General features: G+C 38.4%; 1 protein-coding gene across 6 annotated transcripts in view; it reads left to right on the top strand.

The window, feature by feature from the left end:
- LOC131231079 (serine/threonine-protein kinase VIK-like) overlaps nt 1-16989 on the top strand; it is a 40398-nt gene extending 23409 nt beyond the window's left edge. For 4 of the 6 annotated variants that reach the window (XM_058227171.1, XM_058227170.1, XM_058227172.1 and 1 more), the window contains 8 exons: nt 3732-3826; nt 8136-8256; nt 8338-8417; nt 10387-10449; nt 11389-11504; nt 11582-11667; nt 13158-13276; nt 16801-16989. In XM_058227171.1, the coding sequence (XP_058083154.1) occupies nt 3732-3826; nt 8136-8256; nt 8338-8417; nt 10387-10449; nt 11389-11504; nt 11582-11667; nt 13158-13276; nt 16801-16936 (816 nt within the window). In that variant the 3' untranslated portion in view covers nt 16937-16989. The remainder of the gene's footprint in view (nt 1-3731; nt 3827-8135; nt 8257-8337; nt 8418-10386; nt 10450-11388; nt 11505-11581; nt 11668-13157; nt 13277-16800) is intronic. The other 2 variants (XM_058227174.1, XM_058227175.1) reach the window with 2 other exon arrangements.
- Nucleotides 16990-25146: the final 8157 nt, after the last annotated feature.

Below are 25146 nucleotides of genomic sequence, written 5' to 3'. Positions count from 1 at the left end.
GCATTTATTTTAAGCTCATCTTTCGTAACAAGTGATCTATAAATAAGGGTCAGTAGAGGGTGAGAGATGAAGAAAATATTCTCCTCTCCTTTCTTCCTCTCCTCGTCTTCATCAATGTAGTCTCTTGAGTTTAACATGGTATCAAAGCCATCATACTTTTCTTCTTTCTCATCTTTGTTGTTTTTCCTTCCTTTTCCTTTCTTACAACCATGTCATGAAGTTTTAAGGGCTCGCTCTCACTGGCAATCTAATGGCCTCTCTAGATTTGTTTAGAAATAAAATGGGCCTGTTGTGTGTCAGTAACTACTAAAAGTGCTGCTAGATCATCATAGAGCCACCAGAAGTGCTGTCAGATCATACAGCCATCGGAAGTGCTGCCGGTACACTCCACAACCACTGGAAATGTTGTCAGAACATTCTACAGCCACCGGATGTGGCCAGAATGTCCTCCAGCCACCGGAAGTGTTGCTGCATAATACAACAGCCATTGGGAGACTGATAAGTCCTTTGGCAGCCATCGGAAATGCCCGTGATTCACATCCCAGCCACCGGTAGTGCCCACGATTCAAATCCAAGCCACCGTAGTCATCAAATGTATGGTGAGCTTCTCCTGCAGTCTCTGTAATCATCGGCAAGCTTCGCATGTATGATATACATGCTCCAGTTTGAGGGGGTGTTAGAGTGCACAATCTTTGGAGTACACGTGTTGTAGTGTATTTGAGTATAAGAGTGCACATATATTCAGTTGTCATGTGGTGCACCCAATGTTGAAGTGATAAAAGTCCCTTGTTATACATTGATCCACCACACTCTGATAGCTTAAGCTTTTGGAGTGAATGGTTGTTTGACATGGTATCAGAGAGGAAGGTCCTATGTTCGAATTTCGAGAGCAGCAAATATGCCTCGCCAATATATTATTCTCCCATGGGGGGTCAGGAAAATCAGGTCCGGCCCAGGGACCGGGAAATTAAGCCCGGCCTATTTATGGTATGAGTGTCCCTCCACCTTCATCAATATGTTTCCGTGCAGAGTTCCCACCTCGCACGTGCGGGGGGGTGTTGAAGTGATAAAAGTCCCTTGATATACATTGATCCACCACACTCTGACAGCTTAAGCTTTTGGAGTGAATGGTTGTTTGACACTCAATCCTTGGAGATAATCTTGTAGCTTTTAGATTTGATGTGCCTTTATTTTGAGCTTATCTTTTGTAACAAGTGGTGTACAAAATAAGAGCAAGTAGAGGGAGAGAGAGATGAAGAAAATATTCTCGTCTTTTCTCTTTTCTTCCTCTCCACATCTTCAACAATGTGGTCTCTTGAGTTTGACGGAAATGAGCGGTTCACTACTCCCACACCTCCTCACCTCTCACACTTTGTGCAACTAAGGTAATGGTTCTTGTGGTGTTGATAGAAAATGATGATGGTTTTGTGCGCTAGTTAAACTTGTGTTACAGAGGTTTGCTAAACCCACACACTTATAAGGAAACCCATCTACATGGAGGTCTTAAAAATGATCTGAAATCTGTCTATCTTTAGTACTTGATGCTATGGTACACCCTGCTTGTACACAATGTTTGGGTGTGACCCACATGTTTCTTAAAATCAGTATTGCATCAGCCAATAGAGCTGTATTGCATTCGTATTGGCCTGATATAATACACAATGCGGGGATGAATTAGCCCACCAAAAAGAAGTATCGGCCCGTATCAGGCCTTTTCAGCTGATTCGGAGCATATCAAAACTGATATGGCCCAATACGAATGATACGGACTGACAAAACCATAAAGGCCCAAACTTGACTTTTTTTTTGCCAACATTTCTCTAATTTTTCCCCTTCTTTTTTTTCATTCCTACCATGGACGAAGCTTAAAAATTCATTTTAGACTAGTTCTAAGCCTATTTCAGAGATCAAAATAAAAGATTTAAGTGGGATTCAATAAATCTAAGCTGGATAGAAGAAATAGCATAAACCATCAATTTTTATTTTATTTTTTATTTTTTTATTTTATTATTATTATTATTATTTTTTGCATTTCATCATCATCTTTTTTATTTCAATATGATGGGTTTTAATTCACCCAATCATGCTTGCTTTGTGTTCACTTGGGGCATTTTTGGTTGACTTTCAGAAGGTGAAGTTGAAAAGGAACATTCTTACTCAATGAATGGTCTAAGTCTAACACACCATTATATACATGTCAAAAAAGGGAGATCCTTGAATTTGTCTTGTTCTCCTTTTTCTAATAGTTTGCACTAATTTTTTGCCTCTAAATTTTTTTGACCAATATAGTCTAATATAGGCTGACATGGATATGATATGCCCCTATCATATCGATGTTTTGTCGAGCTGATATACCCATTGATACCGATATTCAGTTGTTGAATTACTGTTGAATTGTCTATATTCAGATCATGAGTCCCACTGAGTCACCCCCATGCAACTGGTCAAGTGGTTAGTTGTGGGGGCCCACAATTGTGTATCCAAAATCCTCTCCATCCATCAGTTGTGCCCGACCATGTTTAGCCATGAGTCCGAAAATCAAGCAAGTCCCTAACTTAGGTGGTCTAGAAAACATGGAACAATGCAGGAGAACATCTACCAAAGAAAAGAAAATAGATTGTGAACTACAATGGGTCGAAGCTATACTTGAAGATATGGGATTCATGGCATCTTACCCAATTCCAATACATTGCAAAAATCAAGTGGCCATTTATATTGCATCTAACCTGGTCTTCCACGAACTCACAAAGCACATTGTAGTCGATTGTCACTTCATTCGGGAAAAATTGGCCTCCAAGCTTCCATATACACCTTTTGTTCATTCAAAAGATCAGTTAGCAGATATCTTCACCAAAGCCACGTCAACATTGCACTTCAAGACCATCAATATTAAGGTCAGAATGAGTGATATCCATGTGCCAGCCTGAGGGAGATTGTTAGTGCACACAGACTCGTGTATACCTGAGGTGCACATAACACTTGTGGTATATACATTCTTATACAACTGTGATGTACCTTCAAAAGGGTCAGTCTTAGTTTCCTAATTTATTTTTGTTCTCTTATTCTATCAAAGTCTCCTATTGTAATAAAGCTTTTATCTAAACTTCTATTAATAAAGGATTAAGGGGGAGTGGGTAGATGTGATTCACCCTTCTCACCTCCTCTTCTTTCTCTTTTCCTCTTCTCCCAAGTTTCAATTTGTATGCCATGTGTGCAATTTATAAGTGCTCGTGTGTCATCCATCACACTCTGCTATGGTTCAAAAGTTTTTATTGAACTTGTGTGTATAGGCCTGTATCGGCTAATACAGCTGATATGTATCGGTTTCGGTAGGGGCTGATATGGTACACCAGAACTGATTTTAATCCTTGTTCTACATGCTATAGCATGTTCCGACATTGCACAAGTGTGAGTACAGGTGCACCTGGGCATGGGGTAGGGGTAAGACCCAACCTATTTAATAATCAGACCTAAATTCTAGTCCAGACTCCAGACCCTATCTATTATTGTATGGGTTGGGTCTGGGTCAGGTCCAATTGCAAATAAGTGTCTGCATGAAATGGACTATTACTAATGCCTTTTACTTTTGGAAGTTCTCTTGGATAAAATAGACTTCAGTGCATTTTGTTAGCAACTAAAGTAGGCCTGCAAAGGCTATATACATATATTATATTTCAAGATTCATCTAAGTTTTCTTGCTTCACCATTTCATTGTGTCAAATTGTTGACAGGGAACATATGGGGAAGTTTATTTAGTGAGATGGAGGGGTACAGAAGTTGCAGCAAAAACCATTCGTTCTTGTCTTGCATCAAATTCCAGGGTGAAGTGAGTTCTACTGTCTTGCGATGCATAATTCAATTCTAAGTTTTCATTATTTTCATTGACATGTCTTGTTTGTATCAAACTTCTAACATATCATCTTATGAATTTTATATTGTCGTTTTTGTCATTTCCAGATATCCATAACGGATAAATGCTCTGATACAAATAAAAATCTGTTTAATTTTTTTGGCTCTGAAATTAATTGTATAGAAGCAATACAATTAGCTTTGATAAGAATTGAGGTAAATTTTCATATTTGAGCATCTGCTCTTATGTTTATTGATTAGTAACATTTGTCCATGAAGAAATTGTTTTAAAAAAATAGACTGTTTTTTTAAAATGCAGATGGCATGGCTAGAGAGCTGACCAAAGCCCCTAGGAGAGCTTAATGTCTAACCCACTGTTACTTCTTGTGTAGTGCCTAATTAATGAATCTCCACTATATAGTTGTCAACTGTCTACTTCTCGGGTGGATATGGAAATCTTCCCTGTTCACTACTTGTGGAATGTACCTAGTGATGCAGTTCAAAAGCCTCAAGTTGCTTTGATTGGCAAGTCCCAACAATTGAGTAAAATGCAGCAAAAGCAATATAAATTAACCAAATAAAAGGTAGAGATAAACAATTGTGATAAAAGATCAATGCAGACCTATTGAATAACCAATTGGAGTACATATGATCATGATTTCTACCAATCCTCCTAATCCATCCGAGTATCATCATTCTTCTAAGTTCCTGTCTCCTCCATCACGTGAAAATAATCTATTCATTGCTCTTCTCAGGGGTATTCATTCATGTATTCATCATCCTGTTTCCAACTTTGTTTCATTCATTGGTTTATCTTAATCATTTTGACACTTTGTTTTGCCTCTATCGTTTGTGTCCATTCTTCATTCTTTTTAGGAGGCTCTGATTTGTGATTGGTGGAAATGAGCTATGAAAGAAAAAATGGTTGCTCGTCTTTAGAATCAAATTTGGAAGTTAACTGAATTACCTCTTGAAAAGTGTGCAGTTCGATGTAGATGGGTAACCCTGATGGCTTAGTGATGTAGGACAATTAACCACTTGCTCTAAAAGATCGAACTCCTGCCACACACGGACCACCCACCCCGAGTGTGCCCCTGCATCCCGTAGGCAACCCCACTCGTGCCCAGTGTGAAAATGCCCCTACATTAATCACCCCCGGTGAGGAGTGTCGAACATGAGACCTTCCGCTTTGATACCAATTTGATGCAGGACAATTAACCACTTGCTCTAAAAGCTCGAACTGTTAGAGCGTGGCAAATTAATCGCTTTATCTCATAGCCCAGGCCCTACATCGCATGGGTTAGGACCTCGGCCGAACTCCCTCGTAGGCCCCAAATCACATGGGGCCCGCCTCACACAAGCCACCCGCCTCACACGGCCGCACACCCCGAGTGTGCCCTTGCATCTCATTGGCAACCCCACTCGAGTCCGGTGTGAAAATGCCCCCACATTACTTAGTGGATCATTTAAAGGCTTAGTTAGCTACCGAAGGATACTCCCAGACCCTTGGAGTTGACTACTCAGAGACTTCATCTGTGAGAAAGCGTCACTCAGTATGAGTAGTTGCTTCTATTGCTGTAAATTTGGAATGACTATTATATCAGTTTGATATGAAGAATGCTTTTCTTAATGGAGATCTAGTTGAAAAAGTTTACATGGAGCAACCACCTAGGTTTGTTGCTTAGGGGGAGTTAGATTAGGCATGTCATCTCTTGAAATCAATTTATTAGTTAAAACAGTCTCTAAGAGCTTGGTTTGACAAGTTTAGTAAAGTGGTGTTCAAGTTTAGGATGAAACATAGATAGGCTGACTATTTTGTTTTGTTTAACAAAGCGTGACATGCACTATTGTGTTTGTCATATATGTAGATGACATCATTGTCACAAGCAGTGACAGTACAAGTGTTTACAAGTTGAAGAAATTCTAACAACAACATTTCTGTACAAAGGACCTTGGTTGTATTTGATAATTCTTGGGCATTGAGGTGGCCAGGTCCAAGGTGGGTATTAAGTTTTCACAACAAAAATATGTGATGGATTTATCAGATGAGATATGTCTTTTAGGAGCCAAGCATGCCGAAACTCCATGGATACAAATAAGAACCTTGGTGTGGATTTGGGTGAACTAATTGATTATCCTGGAAGATAGTGTTGACTTGTGGGGAAACTAATTTGTCTAACAATTACTTGATATTACATATCCGGTAAGAGTGGTTAGTCAATTTATACAAGCCTCTTGGGTTCCTCATATGGAGGTTGTGCTTCGTATCTTCAGATATTTAAAGGGAGCTCCTAGTTGTGGTATCCTCTACAAGCGGAATGGTCATCTTCGAGTGGAAGGATGTCCTGATGTGTATTGTATTTGTTTTCTATCTAATAAGCTATCTACATCTAGCTGTTATACTTTTGTATGTGATAATCTTGTTACATTAAAGAGTAAGAAGCAAAGTGTTGTGGCCCATTTATGTGCTGAGGGCCTGAGGCAGAAATAGAATATAGAGCAATGACTCATGTGACATGTGAGCTTATTTGGCTAAAAACATTAATGATTGAACTTGGGTTTATAGATGAGGTTCCTACGAAGCTGTAATGTAATAACCAAGCATCCTCTCATGTGGCCAACTACCTTGTCTATCATGAAAGTTCCAAACATATTGAAGTTGATTGCCACTTCATCTAGGAAAAAGTTGCAGTTAAGGAAATTTGCATGCCGTTCGTCAAGTCCCAAGATCAACTGGTAGATATATTTAAGATAGCTTTGTGTTGTACTCAACTAGATCGTCTCTTTACCAAGCTGCACATTCGTTATATATATGCTCCAGCTTGAGGGGGAGGGTTACAGAATGTGAATGTGAACTGTTATATGGCCCCATTCTTAGGCCCATCTAGGTGTAGGGTGTAATATGGGTGTTTTTGCTTTTGTTGTTAATGGTATTCTTGTAAATAGTGAAAACCATGTTAATAGACTTGAGAGAGGAGGGGATGTGTGAACCCTAATCCTCATCCTCTCTCTCTCATTCTCTCCTTTCTCAATTCATCCATCCACACAACCCATCTTTATTTTTTTTGTTGTGGGAGTGGCCCACATAATTATGGAACTGCTCGCCTTCTTGGGAAGCATGAATGGATCACACAATATGGTTAAGTAGGCTTGGGCAAATTCATTTTGGATTGTTTGGTCGTTCAAAGGATTTGATTACTTTTCAAGTCCCTGATACACCTTGATTTATATATGGTAATGTTCTTGCTTCTGATCTTGCACATATTTTATTTTCTAGACATGTACCAGATTACGATGGTGCCATGTAGTATGAAAATCTGGCATACTGAGGGAAAGACTACAAAATCTATTTTGCAGTTTATCTTAGAAATCTATTGTTTCCGTACCTTAGTTCCCCACACAAACTTTACTGAATATGCTAACTGATAAAGTTCAGAAAAAAGAAGCAACTGTATATCTAAAATGTTTGAGAGATGGCTACTTGGAGAAATGTTTGCAATTTGGTTGGTGTTCAAACTTCTTACCTATACATGTTAGGACTCGGGATGATTGAACTCGGTGACCTGGTCAAGCCAATTATATTAATCACAAAAGACTTAAATGATGGAAGAACTTGGATATTTGGCATTGTGGTCCTTGCTCACACTGTATATGAATTGATACCATTGTATGGATTAATGATCGCCTACAACCGGTTATAGTTTTGCTTTATTTTAGAACTTGTTTCACATGCCGATGTGATGCAAGCAAATCCCCAACTCCTCATCTTAGCTTATGTGTTAAACTTCCCTTTCTTTGATACTCGTAACAGACTTTTCATTGGTATCAGCAGCATTTGCAACAGAACCATCCACGGACTTCCAGTCTTAAGTCCAAGAAGGAAATAACACTTAAACATGTACTTAGCTAACCTAATTTCACATTAATGGCTTAAAGAGGGTATAAGGCCATCTTAACCGAATCACACATAAAATGCCAAAGAATCTGAAAAAAGAAAGAAAAGAAAAAAAAAAAAAACTGTTCAAGACTTTTAACTGATGTCCAAATGAGCTCAGAAACTAGATAGCCAACAAAAACAGCTCTAAGAATAAGAATGTCCCAAGATTCAGAGATAGGGAAAAAAAAAAAATCTTTGTATCTAGAATCAAATTTCCTAAAGTCCTGAATAATTCTTTCCATGAGCTAATTGTTAGCAAGCCCAGGTACTTGTTGCATCTTTCAACTTTGATGTAACATGTCCCACTCTATACGTTTCTTTCACCATGCCTGATTTTCTAGGCTTACAGGAGTATCTTCATGAAGGAAATTGCTCTCTGGCAAAGGTTGCGCCATCCCAACATAGTGCAGTATCTTGGTCTTATGAAGCACCCTGATCGCTTGATCGTCCTCAATGAGTATCTGCGGAATGTGAGTCTGTTGACTTCTTATCAAGCTTAGATTCTTTGCATTTTTCCTCTTTTCTGATCTTTGATCTCTATTGTGTTATAGGGAAGTTTGTATGATATTCTAAGAAAGAAGGGAAAACTTGATCCACACACAGCTGTAGCTTATGGTCTAGATATTGCAAGGTACGAAAATGTATGTCTAGTGATGCAGTATCCTAATTCTTAAAGGTGTGACAACTGACAACTATGAGAAAGACTCTACCGAAGTTTTAGATGCCTGTTTTCTTGTAGAAAAAAAAGGTTGCTCCATTACGTTTCATACTGTTTTTGTTTTAGAAATCACATGGCTCAAGAATTTTCCTGTGGTTGTATGAATATTTCCCAGTCCATTCAAACAATTCACCATCTGAAAAGGTGGGTATAAATGCCCGCTTGCATATGCAGGTACATCCATAGGTTCAATAACATGAACAATAGAGGATTTACACAAAAACATATTATTACTTTTGGTGAGACTGCAAGAGAATATTTACATTTGCAGCCAAATTACCAGTCTTTGGAACTGGCTGACATTTGACTAGATTTGATTAAGGCTTAATAGCATAAATACTAATAGTTGCACTGTCCATGTCCAGTTTATGTGCTATGTATGGTTCTTTTTTTCACCCATTTGCACTTTGTATTCTGTGCATACAGATATGAGTAAATTAGCATGTGCTGGTAATGGAATACACAGAAAGGCCTGCTTGATGTGTGACTGGGATGTCTGACACACATGTCAGACAATTGGCTGTGTGTGTGTTTTTTTTTTTTTTTTTTTTTGGGGAATGCGAGCTTACAAAAGCTCCATGTACTGCATACTTTGAAATTTTTAATTCAATTTCTTTTTTCCCTTTGTTTCTTTTTTCCTTTTTGAGTTTTGTGACTTCTAGTTGAATATGATAGTTATATTTTTACTTTGCCCTCAATATGCATCCTTGAGGATCTCTTTGACCCTCATGGAATCTTTTGAAAGAAAGACAGGAAAACCACTTGGTTCTGCTTCATCCATACATGTCCAATCTTCAAGTATATCATCTTACTTGCCCATGCCTCAAATCTAGCAGTCCAAACTAAAACATTTTAGAAGTAATGTAACAGGGCTGTCTGACACACATGCTGAACATGTGTCAGACGATTGGCCGTGTGTAGGGGGGTGTGGGAGAGTTGAATATGAGCTTAGAAAAGCTCCATATACTGGATGACTTTGAAAACTTTTATTCATTTTCTTTCTTTCTTTCTTTTATTGAAAGGCCTCTTTTCTTTTTTTTCTTTTTTCTTTTTTTCTTTTCCTTTTTGAGTTTTGTAAGTGACTTTTAATTGAATATGATGGTTATATTTTTACTCCGCCCTCAATACATATCCATGATGATCTCTTTGGGATTTATAAATGACCCTCATGGAATCTTTTGAAAGAAAGAAAGGAAAACCTTTTGGTTCTGCTTCATCTATACATGTCCAATCTTCTAGTATATCATCTTACTTGCACATGCCTCAAATCTAGCAGTCCAAACTAAAACATTTTAGAAGTAATGTAACAGGGATTTTTGACACGCATGCTGAACACGTGTCGGATGATTGGCCGCGTGTAGGTGGGCGTGGGAGAGTTGAATACAAGCTTAGAAAAGCTCCATATACTGCATGAATTGAATTTTTTTTTATTCATTTCCTTTCTTCTTTTTTTTTTTGAAAAGCCTCTTTTCTTTCCTTTTTTCCTTTTTGAGTTTTGTAAATGACTTTTAATTGAATATGATGGTTATATTGTTACTTCACACTCAACACATATCCTTGATGATATCTTTGGGATTCATATATGACCCTCATGCAATCTTTTGAAAGAAAGACAGGAAAACCACTTGGTTCTGCTTCATTTATGCATGTCCTATCTTCAAGTATATCATCTTACTTGCATCTAGCAGTCCAAACTAAAACATTTTAGAAGTAATGTAACCTTGATCATCTTTGAAATTTATTCTAATACCTCTGCCCATTCTCCTCTCCTTCCTTTTTCTTGTTGTAGCTTTGTGTTGGATCTTTCTATCGCTAAATGCTACCTACCTTATACTAGCCTACTATGGGCTACTATTGATGTGTCCTTTGTACAATTTTGCAGAGGCATGAATTATCTTCACCAGCGTAAACCCAATGCAATCATACACAGGGATTTAACACCAAGGTACTGCAACATAGATCCCTATTCTCATGGTTATAATATCATCCCAAAATGAAGTCAACTCTGTCTCTGTGGAGAGCAAAATGAATCGCCTACTCTGAAACATGCATGTTCTTTCACTGAGTTGAAACTGTTTGTACCCATTTTGCTCCCTTGGCGAGTAACATTCTGAAACACATATCTAGGAACATGCATGTGCTACAATCCCATGTCAAAAGCATTAAGGGGCAGTTTGGTTGCTGAAAAAGTTCCATTCGGTCAGCCTTGTCCAGATAGCACGTCCATGCTTTATCAACAACATTTGCTCAGTCATGGCACCAATTTCAATCAAACCAAAGACAAGGCTGTCAAAAAAAGAAGAAGCTGTTATTGTGGATCGGGCAATCCGGACACAGAGTTGATTTAGCCCATTTTCATAAAATACACGGGGAATAATGATCTTTTGTACCCATGCATGGTACACCGTACACATGCCAGATAAGCCCCACATATGAATGTGCGATAAGTGAGACCACTCCACATTCAACCTTCAAGTGCCCACATGTGCTAATTCCATGTGTACAAGTTGTATTGTACCACATGTGCCACCATGCATCAAGAGATTTATGTGCTATCATGCATCTTCAAGTAACCTATGCATGCCACATATGCCATTGTTAATCTACAAGTGCGTCGCATGTCCACATGTGCCAATGTGCCTAAACGTGTACAAGAGCCACATATCCTTGTCTAGACAGGGTGTTTGACAAACAACAGACAATACAATATAATAGTTCATTCATACAAGCCTATTCGGACACCCTTGGTTGGACCAAAAAGTTCTATTCGAACACAACTTTGATGGGAACCAAACGGGCCCTAAGTCTTTGGTTTTGTCTAATTTTTATTTTTAATCTTTCTTGACAACATTTCTATTTCTTATGTGCTTTGTATCTTAAACAGAAACATCTTACTAGACGAAGCAGGGCACCTTAAGGTCACAAATTTTGGTTTAAGCAAGATATTACAAGAAGAATATGCATATAGTCCATATAAAATGACTGGAGGAACAGGTTCATGTGAGTTCTATCATCTCTTTAGGCAAATGCTTTTTTGAAAATGCACGTCTGTTGTGATTCGTCATCTGATTTGGCAGATCGCTACATGGCACCAGAGGTTTACCGTCGAGAATCATATGGAAAGAGTGTTGATGTCTTCTCGTTTGCCCTTATATTACATGAGGTAAATCAATCAATTTACAAAGAAATTAGCACTAAGTTCTCTTGTATCCATGATAGGAGTTCTTATGTAGTGATTACACTGTTGCATTTTTTATCGATGGATTTAAACAGTTTGTTGAGAATTTAAATCCATGAATGTTGCTGAAATGGATTTTGATATCCAGTTTATGAGAATCAATTCTGTAGTGAGTTTGTAGAAGGGCATTCTCCTTTGAAAAACAACCCCTTTTTATTCTAAGATCGTTGTATGCAAACCGTTGGTTTTGTAAGAAAGATGTACTGTTAAAATATAACACTTTATTTATTAACGTATTTGTATAGCATGAATGTCATGAATTTAAATTTTAAAAGCACCATGTCTAGCATATGGTCACACATTTCTGTGTCCAAATTACATGGAGCTGCCTTATAAATCTGAAAGAAAACATTCAATTTCCTCATACGATAGGTTATTGCAAAACATTAATTTTCACATTATTCATCCACCCATCCTCCTGTAAGTCATAAATAACAACTCCCAACTAATGTCCCTTTAATGCTATTGAGCCCAAAAACATGATGCATGACTCATAACCTCACCATAAGTCTTTGTGAAACCCATCCTTGTTCCCCACACCTGCCCTAAACCTAATGTCTTTTCTCAAATCCATCAATGGTTTTGGACATGGTTTGGTGCATATGGAACCTCTACCTCTACCTCTACCTCTACCTCTACCAATCCATGCACTCACCCTCTCCCCAAACCATATTTATTCACAATCACTTTCTATGTAAGGCGTCTTCTTCTTTGCCTTCTTCTATGAGCGCATCTTAACACCCTTTGATCCTGAGAACTGGGACCCACCTGATTTTATCACCTCCAGGAAAGGAAAAGCAAGTAAAGTGCAATTCCTTCAGCTGAGACTGATATGTCAGTGACAGGGCTACCGATGGCCTGGGTCAACCAGGGGGATTGGTACCATATGACTCAGCACCGAGTTTGGACCACCACTGGGTTTCCAGCATTCTGATTTGGGTAGGGTCAAAGGATCTGATTGCTGATCATGTCAGATCTGGATCAACTCTGATCTGCCGAGATCCAACTGTTTACATCTCCAAAGTGTCCATGGGCTGTGTCAACCCTATATAAACTGATGACTGGCCCAACTTGGATTTGGTCTGGATTCCTAGACCTCGAGGCCTGATTAATAATTGGGCTAGATCCAGGTCCACATTGACCTGAACTGAATCTGACACATTTGCAGCTCTAGTCGCAGATGATAGTCACCTTTAGTGAACTTTGGAAACGGTTACTTAACAAGTGGAAATCATCCCAGATTTCGAAATTGTTTCTTGTAGGAAGAGGATTATTTATTTATTTTTTAAAGCTTTTTGGAGGAATTACTTGGAAACGTGTATTTCTTTTGGAATCTTGTACTTAGAGATCACTATAAGACTTTTGGACTTTCATGAAATTACAAAATGGCATGGATGTGCTGTTGTTTGTGGCAGATGTTCCAAGGAAAACCAGCAAACCAGGCAGAAGCACCAGAAGCAGTGGCAGACAGGCGAGCGTATGAAGATGCCCGTCCGTCTCTCACATCACATGTATTCCCAAAAGCGATCAAGATGTATGTATCTGGAATCCATTCCAAATCATTTTTTATTTGCCATGTTTGATCCTGCAAGGAGACTGCAGTAGATGATCTCTTGCATTCATCAGATGTGAATCCTTCATAAGATATATCCATAGTCATTTGCATGAGCCATGTGCATGGCTTTTATTCCCGTGTTAATGAGTACACGATGTTGTGTTGTACTTGTACATACCCTTGACTGTATGCATGACATGCTTATCCATGCAAAATGCATAAGCTCATACATGAGGTGCATGTTAATGCATGGAAGAAAATATGTTGCACGGTATGCAAGAATGAGTGCATGTTTCTACCATGTAGTTGTACATGTACACTGATCGACATGTCTGTGCATTCATGCATGTAATACACAGGTTTGTGAGCATCATAATGCACCTACACATACAGTACAATGAAATCACTTGCATTTGTGCACTCTTCACAGGTTTAGGGTGTCGATTTCGACCTCCTAAGGAACTTGCAATTAAGGTCTTGAAAATATAGTATTGGCCTAATAGTGGCTGACTATTTTATTTGAGAAATGCTCCGGTGCTCCCAGAGCACTATAAGCTGTAGTGGTCCTAGTATCATCAGTTTACTTGGACACTCCAATCAATCAATTTGAATTGTCCATTAAGTCCATAACACATTTCATGGGCTAGCATGCAAAAATCACACCGGTCAGATGATCCAATCTATCCTTGATTTGGCCTTTTTATCTATATAAATCCTTTTTCCAATGCATGGAGATGCTTATGATTGCCTAACAAATGTGATTCTTTAGAATTGTAGGTGCATGTGTGTGTGGGCCTATGATTGGGCCCATAGGTGCATACACCTGGGCCTTGGATGTTATGGGCCTTAGTCTTAGATTTTTCCCCCATTTTAGGTTTATTTTTATGCTTTCCTTATTTGTCCATCGTCGCTTAGTTTTTTCCTCCTAATAAGGGCATATATGTAATCTTACCCTTCTTCAATTGTTATAAATAAGGTAGGGCTAGATATCCCAACCTTATGAGCTTCTTTTCTCTCTCGAATTCTTTCCCTCTCTCGGATTCTCTCCTCCTCTAATATGGTGTCAAAGCTTAAGTGCTTCTAAGGTTTTTTTTTTTTCTTCTCATTCTTCTCCTTTCCTTCGTTTTCCTATTTTTCTTCTTCCTCTTAACTCTTTGAATTTCATTCTTCTAATTTTTCTCAACAAGTGGTGTTTCCCTTCCTTCCATTCCTAATCTTTGGTGGTTCCCTTCCTTTCCTTCCTAATCTTCTTTTCGATCTTTCCTCTTTTCTTCCTCTTCTTCTAATCTTTCTCAACAAATGATTTTTCCCTTCCTTCCCTCTTCAATGGTTCCCTTCCTTCTCTTCCACTTTTCTTCTTTTCCTTACACCCTTCTTTTTTCTTCTTTAGTCTTTTTTCTGTTTTGAGAGTCAGGAGCCATTTCATCACCAACTCATTGTGATTCGTGAGAAGGGGGTAACTTGCAGTTGATTATTTATTTATTTAGGGTTTTGAATCATGTGTTGCTGGGTTTGAAGCCTCTTTGATATACAGTTGAAGCCCTTGTTGATTTTTCTACTATCTGGTTGAGGGCATTGCTGAAATTTTTTATTCTATTCCTTTTTTGAAGAATTTTTTGAGGGATTTGCTGGTTTTTTTTTTTTTCCTGAATGGTTGGAGGTATTGCTGGATATTCATGTTTGACAACTTTTTAAAGTATTTTTTCTCCAGATTATGAACATTCAATTTGTAGTAGTAAAATTTTGCTGGCTATTATCCTTTAAGCTTCATTTCTGATTTATTTGTCCAGCTGTAAGGCCTTTCCTCTCATCTTTAGTTCTCTCACCATTGTTTTAGATAATACATGGCATCTTCGGGGACTTCTGAGGCAGTTGATCCTGTTAACTCTAAGATGGAACGGTTGATTGTTCATTCTGAGAATCCTGGTTTATAGATTACCACACAAACTTAAGTCTAGCAATTACCTTCAATGGTCGAAAGCTGTTGAGATGTTTATTGGAGGAAAACAAATGTTGGGATATATAGATGACAGTGTTACAGAACCTCAATTGTCTGATCTTTCATATAGAGTCTGGAAATCAAATAACTTGGTTGTCATGTCTTGGCTTCTGAATTCAATGGAACTAGAAGTTAGCGAAGGCCCTTTTTTGTTATCTATTGCTCTTGAGATTTGGCACACTGCTCATGAATTGTATGCATATCAAAATAATATGAATCAGATTTATAATATTTATTAAGAGATTAGAAATCCAAGATGGGGAGCAATCGGCATCTGACTGTTATGCCAAGATGCGTAGTCTGTGGCAGGAATTATCCTTTCTGGATGATCTTAGGTTTGTGTCTTCCACAGATGTAGATATATAAAAAGAGCATTGAGAAGAAAAGAATTTTTGAGTTATTGACAAGCCTTAATACAGAGTTTAAACCAGTTCACCCCTAGATTCTTTGTTCACTCTCTTTACAATCACTTAATAGTGTATATGCACTATCGTTATGTGATGAGAAGCACCACTATGGGATCAACTGTGGTTGAAAATTTTGCTCTAATGATAGATTTTCGGGACTTAATAATACTACTGCTGTGGTCAAGGTAGAGGATCAGGATGCCACTCAGAATAAGGTGTCTCTTCATCCACTTTCTTGGCCTAGATGGATAATACATCCACTGCTCTTCATACTACCTCTACATCAAGCCCTCGGGTCATTGATTCAGGGGCTACCAATCATACGACAAGTACATTTGGCTCTTTCTTCATTTACTCCCAATTTTAGTTTAGGATGTGTGAAACTAGTAGATGGTACTATGAATCCTATCGGAGGTAAGGGTACTGTTTTCCCATCTTTTTCCTTGTCACCTGTCTTGTTGGTGCCTAACATTGTGCCGAATCTGTTGTCAGCTAGAAAGGTAACCAAGGACTTGAATTTATGGCAGTAAGAAAAGACTGGATGATTTATGGTATAACTGAAGGTATGCTCTTCATAGGTGGAATGTTGGAATATGATTCATGTAGCCAACCCCAACTAATTCAGATGAGGCTTAGATGACGATGACGATGATATATATTTTTAAATAGTTGTGTGTAAAATATAAAAGTAATAGAAGAAAATACACATGTATAGTGGTTGGCTTGTTGGTGAGAGACGTTACTCCCTCTTCTAGACGTCTCATGTTCACAAACGTGTGAGTAGATTCAAGTCGAGTTGAGTCAAATCACAAGTCATGCCGACAACCAAGTTTCATGGTGACTTGGCTCGAAATTTCATCGGGTCAAGTTAGCTCGGCCCAGTTTCAGGTCTAGTCACCGAATTTTAGAACTATGATGAAGCCCAACAGATTGTGAGTCCACATCGTATAGATACGTGAATTAACACTGGGCCTGGCCTCTTTCTTAAGTTTCTGATTTTAGCGATTATATTGCTTTATATTGAAAGCAGTAAAAAAACAAAAGATCTTGCAATTGTTTATTTATTTTTATTGAAATTGGTAATCTGCATGCTTCAGCCTCCTTGGCGATTGCTGGCACAAGAATCCGGAGTTCCGACCATCGTTCGAGCACATTATCGTGCAGCTGGAGCACATCCAAGAGAATCTAGTAAGCAAGAAAGCCAAGAGAGTTTTCCGTGGCTGCCTCTTCTAATAAGCATGCAGAGGGTGTGTGTGTGTGTGTGTGTGTGTGTGTGTGTGTGTGTGTTTTTTGAAGGGTGTAAAATGTGTTATTTGATGATATTTATTAGTGTTTGCTTCTTTTTTTCATAAATAAATGCTCCAGTGCTCTCAGAGCACCATAAATCATGGTGCTCCTAGTTGCATTGGGACGGAAACAGTCCAATCAATTTATCTGGACTGTCCATTAAGTCCGACACACATTTAATGGGATACCATTGAAATTTCACACTGATCTAATGATCTTAACCATCTGATCAATGGTCTCTATTATGGATGGCCAAGGTCATTTGTATAAAAAGTAGGTCTAACCACTACATGGATGTATCATCCGATCAGTCTTATTTTTGCATGGTGGCCCTTGAAATGTGTTCTAAACTAAAATGGACCGTTCAGATCGATCTATTGACAGGTTACCCAATACAACTAGGAGCACCATAACTTATAGTGCTATTCGAGCAACCTACAATGCAATGTTTTGTAGGTAAGATCGCATGCGACCGCCCATCGCTGATGAGTGGGCCTTCCTAATCGTGGCAGGTCCCACCCGATGAATGGAGACGGATGTCACACACGTGCCAGGTTGGCAAACATGTTGGGACTTGCGAGCTCTGCTTGAGCTATTCCAAGCAAAGACATCATTCCCAATCTTGCTCAGGCCATGAGATTCTCTCGAGCCCATCTCAACCCAACATCAAACTCGATCAACCTGTCGCCCAGGCCAATCTTCCAATTCTCTCATGGTCAGCAACCGTTGTGTCCAATCTCAAGTGCCCAAGGACAATCAGATCCACATATTAACTATAGTCTTCTATGGACATCATGATCTATGGCTAAGATTATCGATATCACATCCAACGATCATTAGTGGACAGTTCAAATTGATTTTTGTAGGGTACAACTCCAACAGTGGGCTAATCGGACCTTTTGGCTGGGCCTATCAGAGGTCTAGTTTAGTCTGTTTTGGACCAAGATTCGTGGGTTCGTCGGATCAGGGTGGGCCTGGCTCAGTCCAGCCTTGCAATATTCCTTTTCATAACCGTTTATTTTCAGGGCAAGAATTGAAAGGCTATGATTGTCCCATTGAGGAGATCTTTTGGGCATGGTAGATCCACAGTGGGCCGTGCGTAGTGAACTGCTTGGATCTCATGATCAAAATTTCTGGATTGATTCCCTTCTGGTTCTAAATTTCCCTTGGGCCCTGTCGGTCAAGATCCCTGGTAGGGTGGGCCCTACTATGGATGGGGTCCACTATGATGTATCTGTTTTATCCATGCCGTCCATCCATTTTTAGAGCTCATTTTAGGCTATGAACCCAATATTGAAGCATATCCAAAGCTCAAGTGGACCACACCGTAGGAAATAGTGGGGATTGAACGCATACCATTGAATACTTATTAGGGATCACAAGTTATATATATATATATATATATATATATATATATATATATATATATATATATCAAGCTGATATTTGTGTTTTCCCTTCGTCTATGTCTGCGTGACCTTATGAACAGGTTGGATTGCAAATAAAGATCATTGTAGGCCATTGTAAGGTTTCCACGGTGGACTCATTACCCCCATGGAGGTCGGTGGTGGCAGGGTCACCACGTAATCCGCGTCCCCTGATTGGAGGATAGCATCATTGTAATGCCCTCGTAAGGTTTCCACGGTGGACTCATTATCCCCACTGTTTCCCGTGGGGATAATAGTGGGCCCCACAGAGTTCTGACGCCTGATTGGAGGATAGCATCTCTCTTTTTGGTAAAAAGAGATGCACGCAGGATGTCTATTGCAAATCACGGTGGTGCCCACACACCTACACTTCATTGTACCATTTCCCTACACGCATGTGCGTGGGTGAGAGAGAGTGCATAATATACATATATATACCTGCACACATGCGTACACGCATTTACCTCCCAGAGAATACTCCCCCTACTCTTGGGCATTCTTGGGATGGCTCAAACGGTGATGTGCATGTGAAATCCGCTTCAATCATTCATCACGTGTCAGCTCATGTTAGGTCGTGGGACCAAAGTTCAGTCAAATCCATGATTTGGGTGGGCCACACCATTAAAAACAATTGTGAGGATGAACCCACCATTGATTTTGCTTATGACTAATCATAATGTGCATGTAACATCCACTTCAACTGTCATGACCAAGATTTCAGGTACTTTGTCATATACTTCGAACCTAAGATTCATGTCATAACTTGAACGCTAAGTATACTTAAATTATTAGATATGCTTATACAAGATATCCTAATTAGTAGTTCTACCATAGATTTAAGTTCCATTTATACTCGGCCACATCTCATGAATAAAAAATTGACCATCCATTTCAATAGTCAATTATGAACATAGTTAAGAACATTCTCATTTGAGGTGTTATATAATGAAATAAATTTTATTCAACAACTTAAAAGAAATAATTAATAATCTAATAACATCAAATAGAATTAAAGTGATAATCATGGTTGGTTTATAACAACAACTTCTTCCTTTGTCGAATAGGGTCATGTGTCCCTTGAGTCTTTTTATGACTTGACCACGTACTCCTGTTCTTGAGTCATTGGCTCACCCTCAATTACATCTGTACAATTTTACATCAAGACAGGGTAAGCTGGCCAGGCCTAGTGAGAAGTCCCGTCACGGTTCTTCACATCAAATTATAATAGAATAACAATAATCAAATACAATATAAGTTTAGAAAGAAAATGTAAATATTATGCAATACATGAATGTATAATGTGAGAATCCGTTCACTTGCTTGAGTTGAAAACCCGTCAACCCGCATCTGTCCCTTGGCAGACTTTTACCATTTGGTAGGAATAGTTAATGCTCACATCTACTCCTTGACTAGAATTCCACTATTATAATGGACTTCTGTTAACTACTTTACCAGGTATACCATTCAAGGAGGTCCCTTAAGAATTCAGTATGTGTTATACATGGAAATGATAGATACATAAGCATATCAAGTAGTCGTGAATCATACATTGTATAGATCATTCTGATTTTCATATTTGAATCAACACAGTCCCATACTATCTAGTAATATCAATATATCATTTAATTCATGTTCAATTAGTAATTCAACATATATGTTGAATTAATACAGTAACTCAGATAACTGATTATACTAACACCTTAATCAAAACATATAATTATTACTATATTAATACAGAAATCACACGTTCATCCAAATAAAAAAAGAGTATATGCAACTACATCATTGTAAGTATACAACATATCAAACAATTAATTTATTTTAACTTGATGGAGGGGAAACACATCGGGATCACTCACATTGATTCCGTAAACCAATGATTTTATTTGAATTAGAATTTCTTAAAATCACATAAATAATAATTATTTTTTAATCTTAATAGTTCACATGGTGAGGCTCACATTTGATTGATCTAAATTCATTTAGATTTCTCATTTAAATGAATTCATAAATTAGAAAATAATATTTTAAACATTAAGGTGCTGTTAGAATTATCCCCTTGGAATTTCTACGTATTCGGGCTATTTTCAGTAACAGTCCTAAAATTTGATTTTTCTGAAAGTTTGGGTGACATTATGTAATATTGAAATATTATGCTAGAACTCATTGACTTTGTGAAAAAATTTATTTTAACCATGAAATTTTGAAATTTATGCAATTTGTGATGATTTACACGATTTTTGGGGAATTTATTTACTTTGATAATTTAAGGTTCGGCTTACCTTTGTTAAATGGATCAAGGCAAACCGTTGATTGTCACCTAATCAATTTCAAGTGATAACCAACGATCATCTTAATTCGACCATCCATACCTTAATTTAGTATAGTTCTAATGATCACATTCATTAGTCAATGCGACCCACTAGATGGTCAGATTGATCATTAAGGTATAAATATGATATCCGGATTTTGAGAGTCGGTCCAGATCGAGTTAGATTTCAACCATCTAATGGTTCCACATAATAAATCAACATACGATTTATTATTTGCCATTTCTTCAGATCGATGTGGCCCATCCAATGGTCCGATTGGTCTAGAATTTAAGATTTTAATTAATTTTATTTTTAAGAATTTAATGAACAGTGATGATTTAATCACACGTTTCAAATCATTTCATATAATTCTCTATGCCAAGTTGTAGCTTGCGTAGAGAATTACTCTTCTAGTATTAATTCAATTTCCTTAGATTAAGGAAGAACCTTAGTAAATCTATGATCGGTACGGTCCATTAAGGTGTCGAATAAGTTTGATTATTAAAATTATTACATAATTGAGTCTTAGAAAATCCATGAACTGTACGGATCATATCGATTGTTGTCCATCATGGAAAATTTTCACTTTCTGCACATCAGCTCTAAAGCCATGTACATCAGTATACTTTCCACATGGATGAATTAGACGCACACAATGGATGTTTGATTGATCTAATCCGGCCAATGTATACATCAATGTTGAATTAAACTATTGCAGAAAGAAAATAAAGTACAAATCATTATAATATCCTGAATAGATGAATTCCAAAAACCTCTCACTCACTTTCTCTTTCATTTTTTTACGAGTTTATTTCTTTGATTCTTTGAGTTTTGGAAATACTCTTTGTAACGTCTTAGATTTTCACTGTTTTGGATTTTCGAAAATTCTTGAATTTTTTTTATTATATATAATTAACTTATATTATCATTTACTGACCATTAATACCCAATGTTAGTTTATACACGTGCCTGGTACTGATAAAGAACCGTATAAATAAGATTGATCAACTGTAAAAAACCAATGAACCCAATCGATCACTTAAAATTAAGTTTATCCCCATGATATATTCACATGGAGCCAAAATCTAATCAACCTACCACTGATTAAAAATAGCCCTGGACCGCAGTACATGCATCACACTCAACTTAAAGATGAAACAAATATATTTAGGGGGACCCAGGGGTCCCATGGAGCGAAACCACAAACCCCAGGGGGGTGGCTACTACCGAAGGTTCCAGAGGTGAGTGGCGGCCCCACCACGTTGGCGCTGGCCAGACGATGTGGGTCCCTCCCACGTGCGGGGGGCCCCTCTATACGACCCTACACCCCTTTAAACCCCATTTTACCAATTTTCAACTCATTTTCATTCCCCATAAACCCTCATTCACTCTCAGATCTACTCGAAGCTGAGTCAGATAAGGCTCGGATTTTGAATAATAAACCAAATCAACCCCGTTATTCTTTTAGCTTAAAACCAACGGTTTAAAGCAATCATGACCAAATCTCAACTTTCATTAATTATAAATAGGCCACACTATGAACATAGTTAATCTAAACCCTAATCATTGCCCATGAGAAATCTCAATATATAATTCATTCAAGAAATGCCCTGATTTTCCAAACAAGCTCTATACCGTTCGTTAGTGGGCCATTAGTTCCGAAACTATAGAATAATGTCTGTCTCACTGGGCTTGATGCCCATCGCGGGTGGCAAACCAAGAAAGTGCCTATAATGACTCAACTTGGGCCGGAAGTCAAGTGCTTGCAACGCGCGAATCCCCTAGGCCGAAATCTAAAACTTAAGTGAAATATACCTTTCGTTCTTTCATGAAGTTGTGACTTTCTGACTGTTAGATCACAACCAAACTCGAGGCAAGAGTTAATGATATTTTCCTGCTCATATCCGTATAGCCGCGGCCCCGATCGACCATCAGTGACTGTTGAACAGGCTTTTAATCATATCTGTCGATCGGCGCGTCTAAATGGCGGGCCGATCATATTCATACATAGATCATCATTAGGCTAACTATCCTACGGTGTATATCAATATGTACATCCCATGGTGGGCCCTAGAGGTTAGAAAGACCCTCCCATAGGGCTTGTATAGTCAAAACCTAGCCCTTAAGGCCATTTACACCAAATTTGGTACTACATAAGGGCTTCATTTGAGCACTCCCTCCTCCCATACGAATTTCAATAAGAGAAAAAGGGAGAAAGGGAGGAGAGAAAGATAAGAAAAGAGGAAAAAGAGAGAGGGAGAGCTTGGAAGCATGATGGTTTGTGCACCTTCACCCTCTCATCTCCTCTATAGCAACATTATCCTTCATTGGTGTCGATTTGACAACGATTGAAGGTAAATATTGAGTTATCTTTTTAGGTTTAAGTCTTATGTTTAATTCCTTCCAATTCTTACAGGCTTGCATGCTTACTTAGGTTTTTGACGATCTTTCCCCAACGCCCAAACCTTACAAACACCGTGAATTGGACGAAATGTCATAAGGTGCGGACTATTATTTCTAGGTTCTATTTATTGACCCTTGAGAGTCTCAGTTAATGATATCTTGTGTTGAATGAGTTGTAATAGCTAGCATGTTCATATTACATGATTGATTGTATTATATGTTATTGGTTGGATATGGATGCTCACATGTTCGATGAAATGTCTAAGCAGTAGAATGTGTTGATTTGTTAATGTTCACATGCTTGATTTATTGCCCCAGTGATTGTATTACTTTATACATGCCCACATGTTTGATTTAATGCTTTAGTGAATGCAATACCTTATGAATGCTCATGTGTTCGATGAAATGCCTAAGTGGTTGCGTAGTGAAATTTACGTTATAATTGTTGATATAAAGTTTAGTCCATAGAAACACTTAAGATTGCTAAGATGTTGGGTCAGTTGGTTAAGGCGGCCACCCTATGCTTGTTCGATTGACCCAGGTTCAACACGGATGACCGACAATAGCTGGACTACACGGGATGCTTGCACCCAATGCCGGTTGTGTCGTGGTTCTCTTATGTCAATCAAATTAGTCCATTAGCCGACTGATCATGTATGTTGACAATGTATGACACAACTAAATGAAAATCTAGGATACCTCGTTCTCAATGGATGTGTCCATTCATAATCGTTAGTGCGATACGATCCCACTAAAACTCATGAGTTGGGCATGGTGGTATGGGACACTGTGTCCGAGCTGTTGGCCTACGCTGGGATAACGAGCCTCCCCGGAGTGACCAGTGAGCAACTAAGACTCATGAGCTGAGCATGGTGGTACGGGACACCGTGTCTGAGCTGTCGGCCTATGCTGGGGTGACGAGCCTCCCCATAGTGACCAGTGAGTACTAATGGAGGTGATATATCATTGTTCGAACGACCCCCGTCAAATTACCCGGCCGATGGTTGCGTGTTAGAGTACTATTCGAATAACCCGGGGGGTGAATAAAATTGGGTGACGAGCTCTTTCCTTTACGTACTTTTTTTTATGTGACAAGCTCGCACCTCGGACTTGAGTGATCATACTCGGTTTGGGCGACGACTCATACCGGGTTGATCTTCATACGTTTAGGTACCATATCGTATCTTTGAAATTATTTATTTGTGATATAAATGAGTGATACCTAAATTTGGATCAAGGGATACTGGTAAGGAACTATTACGTGCGGCAACGAGCTACGTGATCTGGAGAAGGACTCGTGATATAACGTCGGTGTCCTAGTTTTGCCAATATGTTGGATGAATTAAACTTAATAATTACTCAGTAAACATGATCATTCACCACATTGCATTATCTTAGAATGTGGCGAACAAGCGTGATTGTTGCGTAATGAGGAAGTGTTGTCATTTGCGAAGCAGGTGGTTGAAGTCATGTGCGAGGGAGTGTTGTTTGGAAGGGGCATGCATCATGTCATATTTCATATGTACATTTAACAAGAGTATTTAAGAAATGTTTGATTTCTTGTTTTATCATTACTTACGCTGATTGTGTCGATAGCATGTGTAACTTAGAACTAATGGAACCACTGAGTTAGCTACTCACTCCCACCTGAGACGGTGTTTTAAAACACCAACCGAGCATATCATTGATATAGGTACTAGTGAAACCTCAAACAGGTAAGCTTATATCGGGTTGTGCCAACGCCATCACGTTTTGGAGATTTGAGAGTAAAATGAAAGCTTTACACTTTAATAATGTTGGGTATGTATATTGTGGCTTGTATAATCTCATTTTGGGCGATCATCACAATTAAAATTGTATTTTTTTCTCTTAGCCCTATATTTCTGAATCTATTGTTATTTCTACCTCGCTTTGGATCCGCTAATTTGAATTGCGTTACTTTGATTATCTATGTGTGAAATGAATTTGAATCTGAATAAGGACACACATGTGTTTTCATTTGGTTAACACCTGA

The sequence above is a fragment of the Magnolia sinica genome, chromosome 17 (assembly GCF_029962835.1).
Source record: "Magnolia sinica isolate HGM2019 chromosome 17, MsV1, whole genome shotgun sequence".
Classification (NCBI taxonomy): Eukaryota; Viridiplantae; Streptophyta; class Magnoliopsida; order Magnoliales; family Magnoliaceae; genus Magnolia; species Magnolia sinica.
This window is presented reverse-complemented; position numbering and strand designations above follow the sequence as displayed.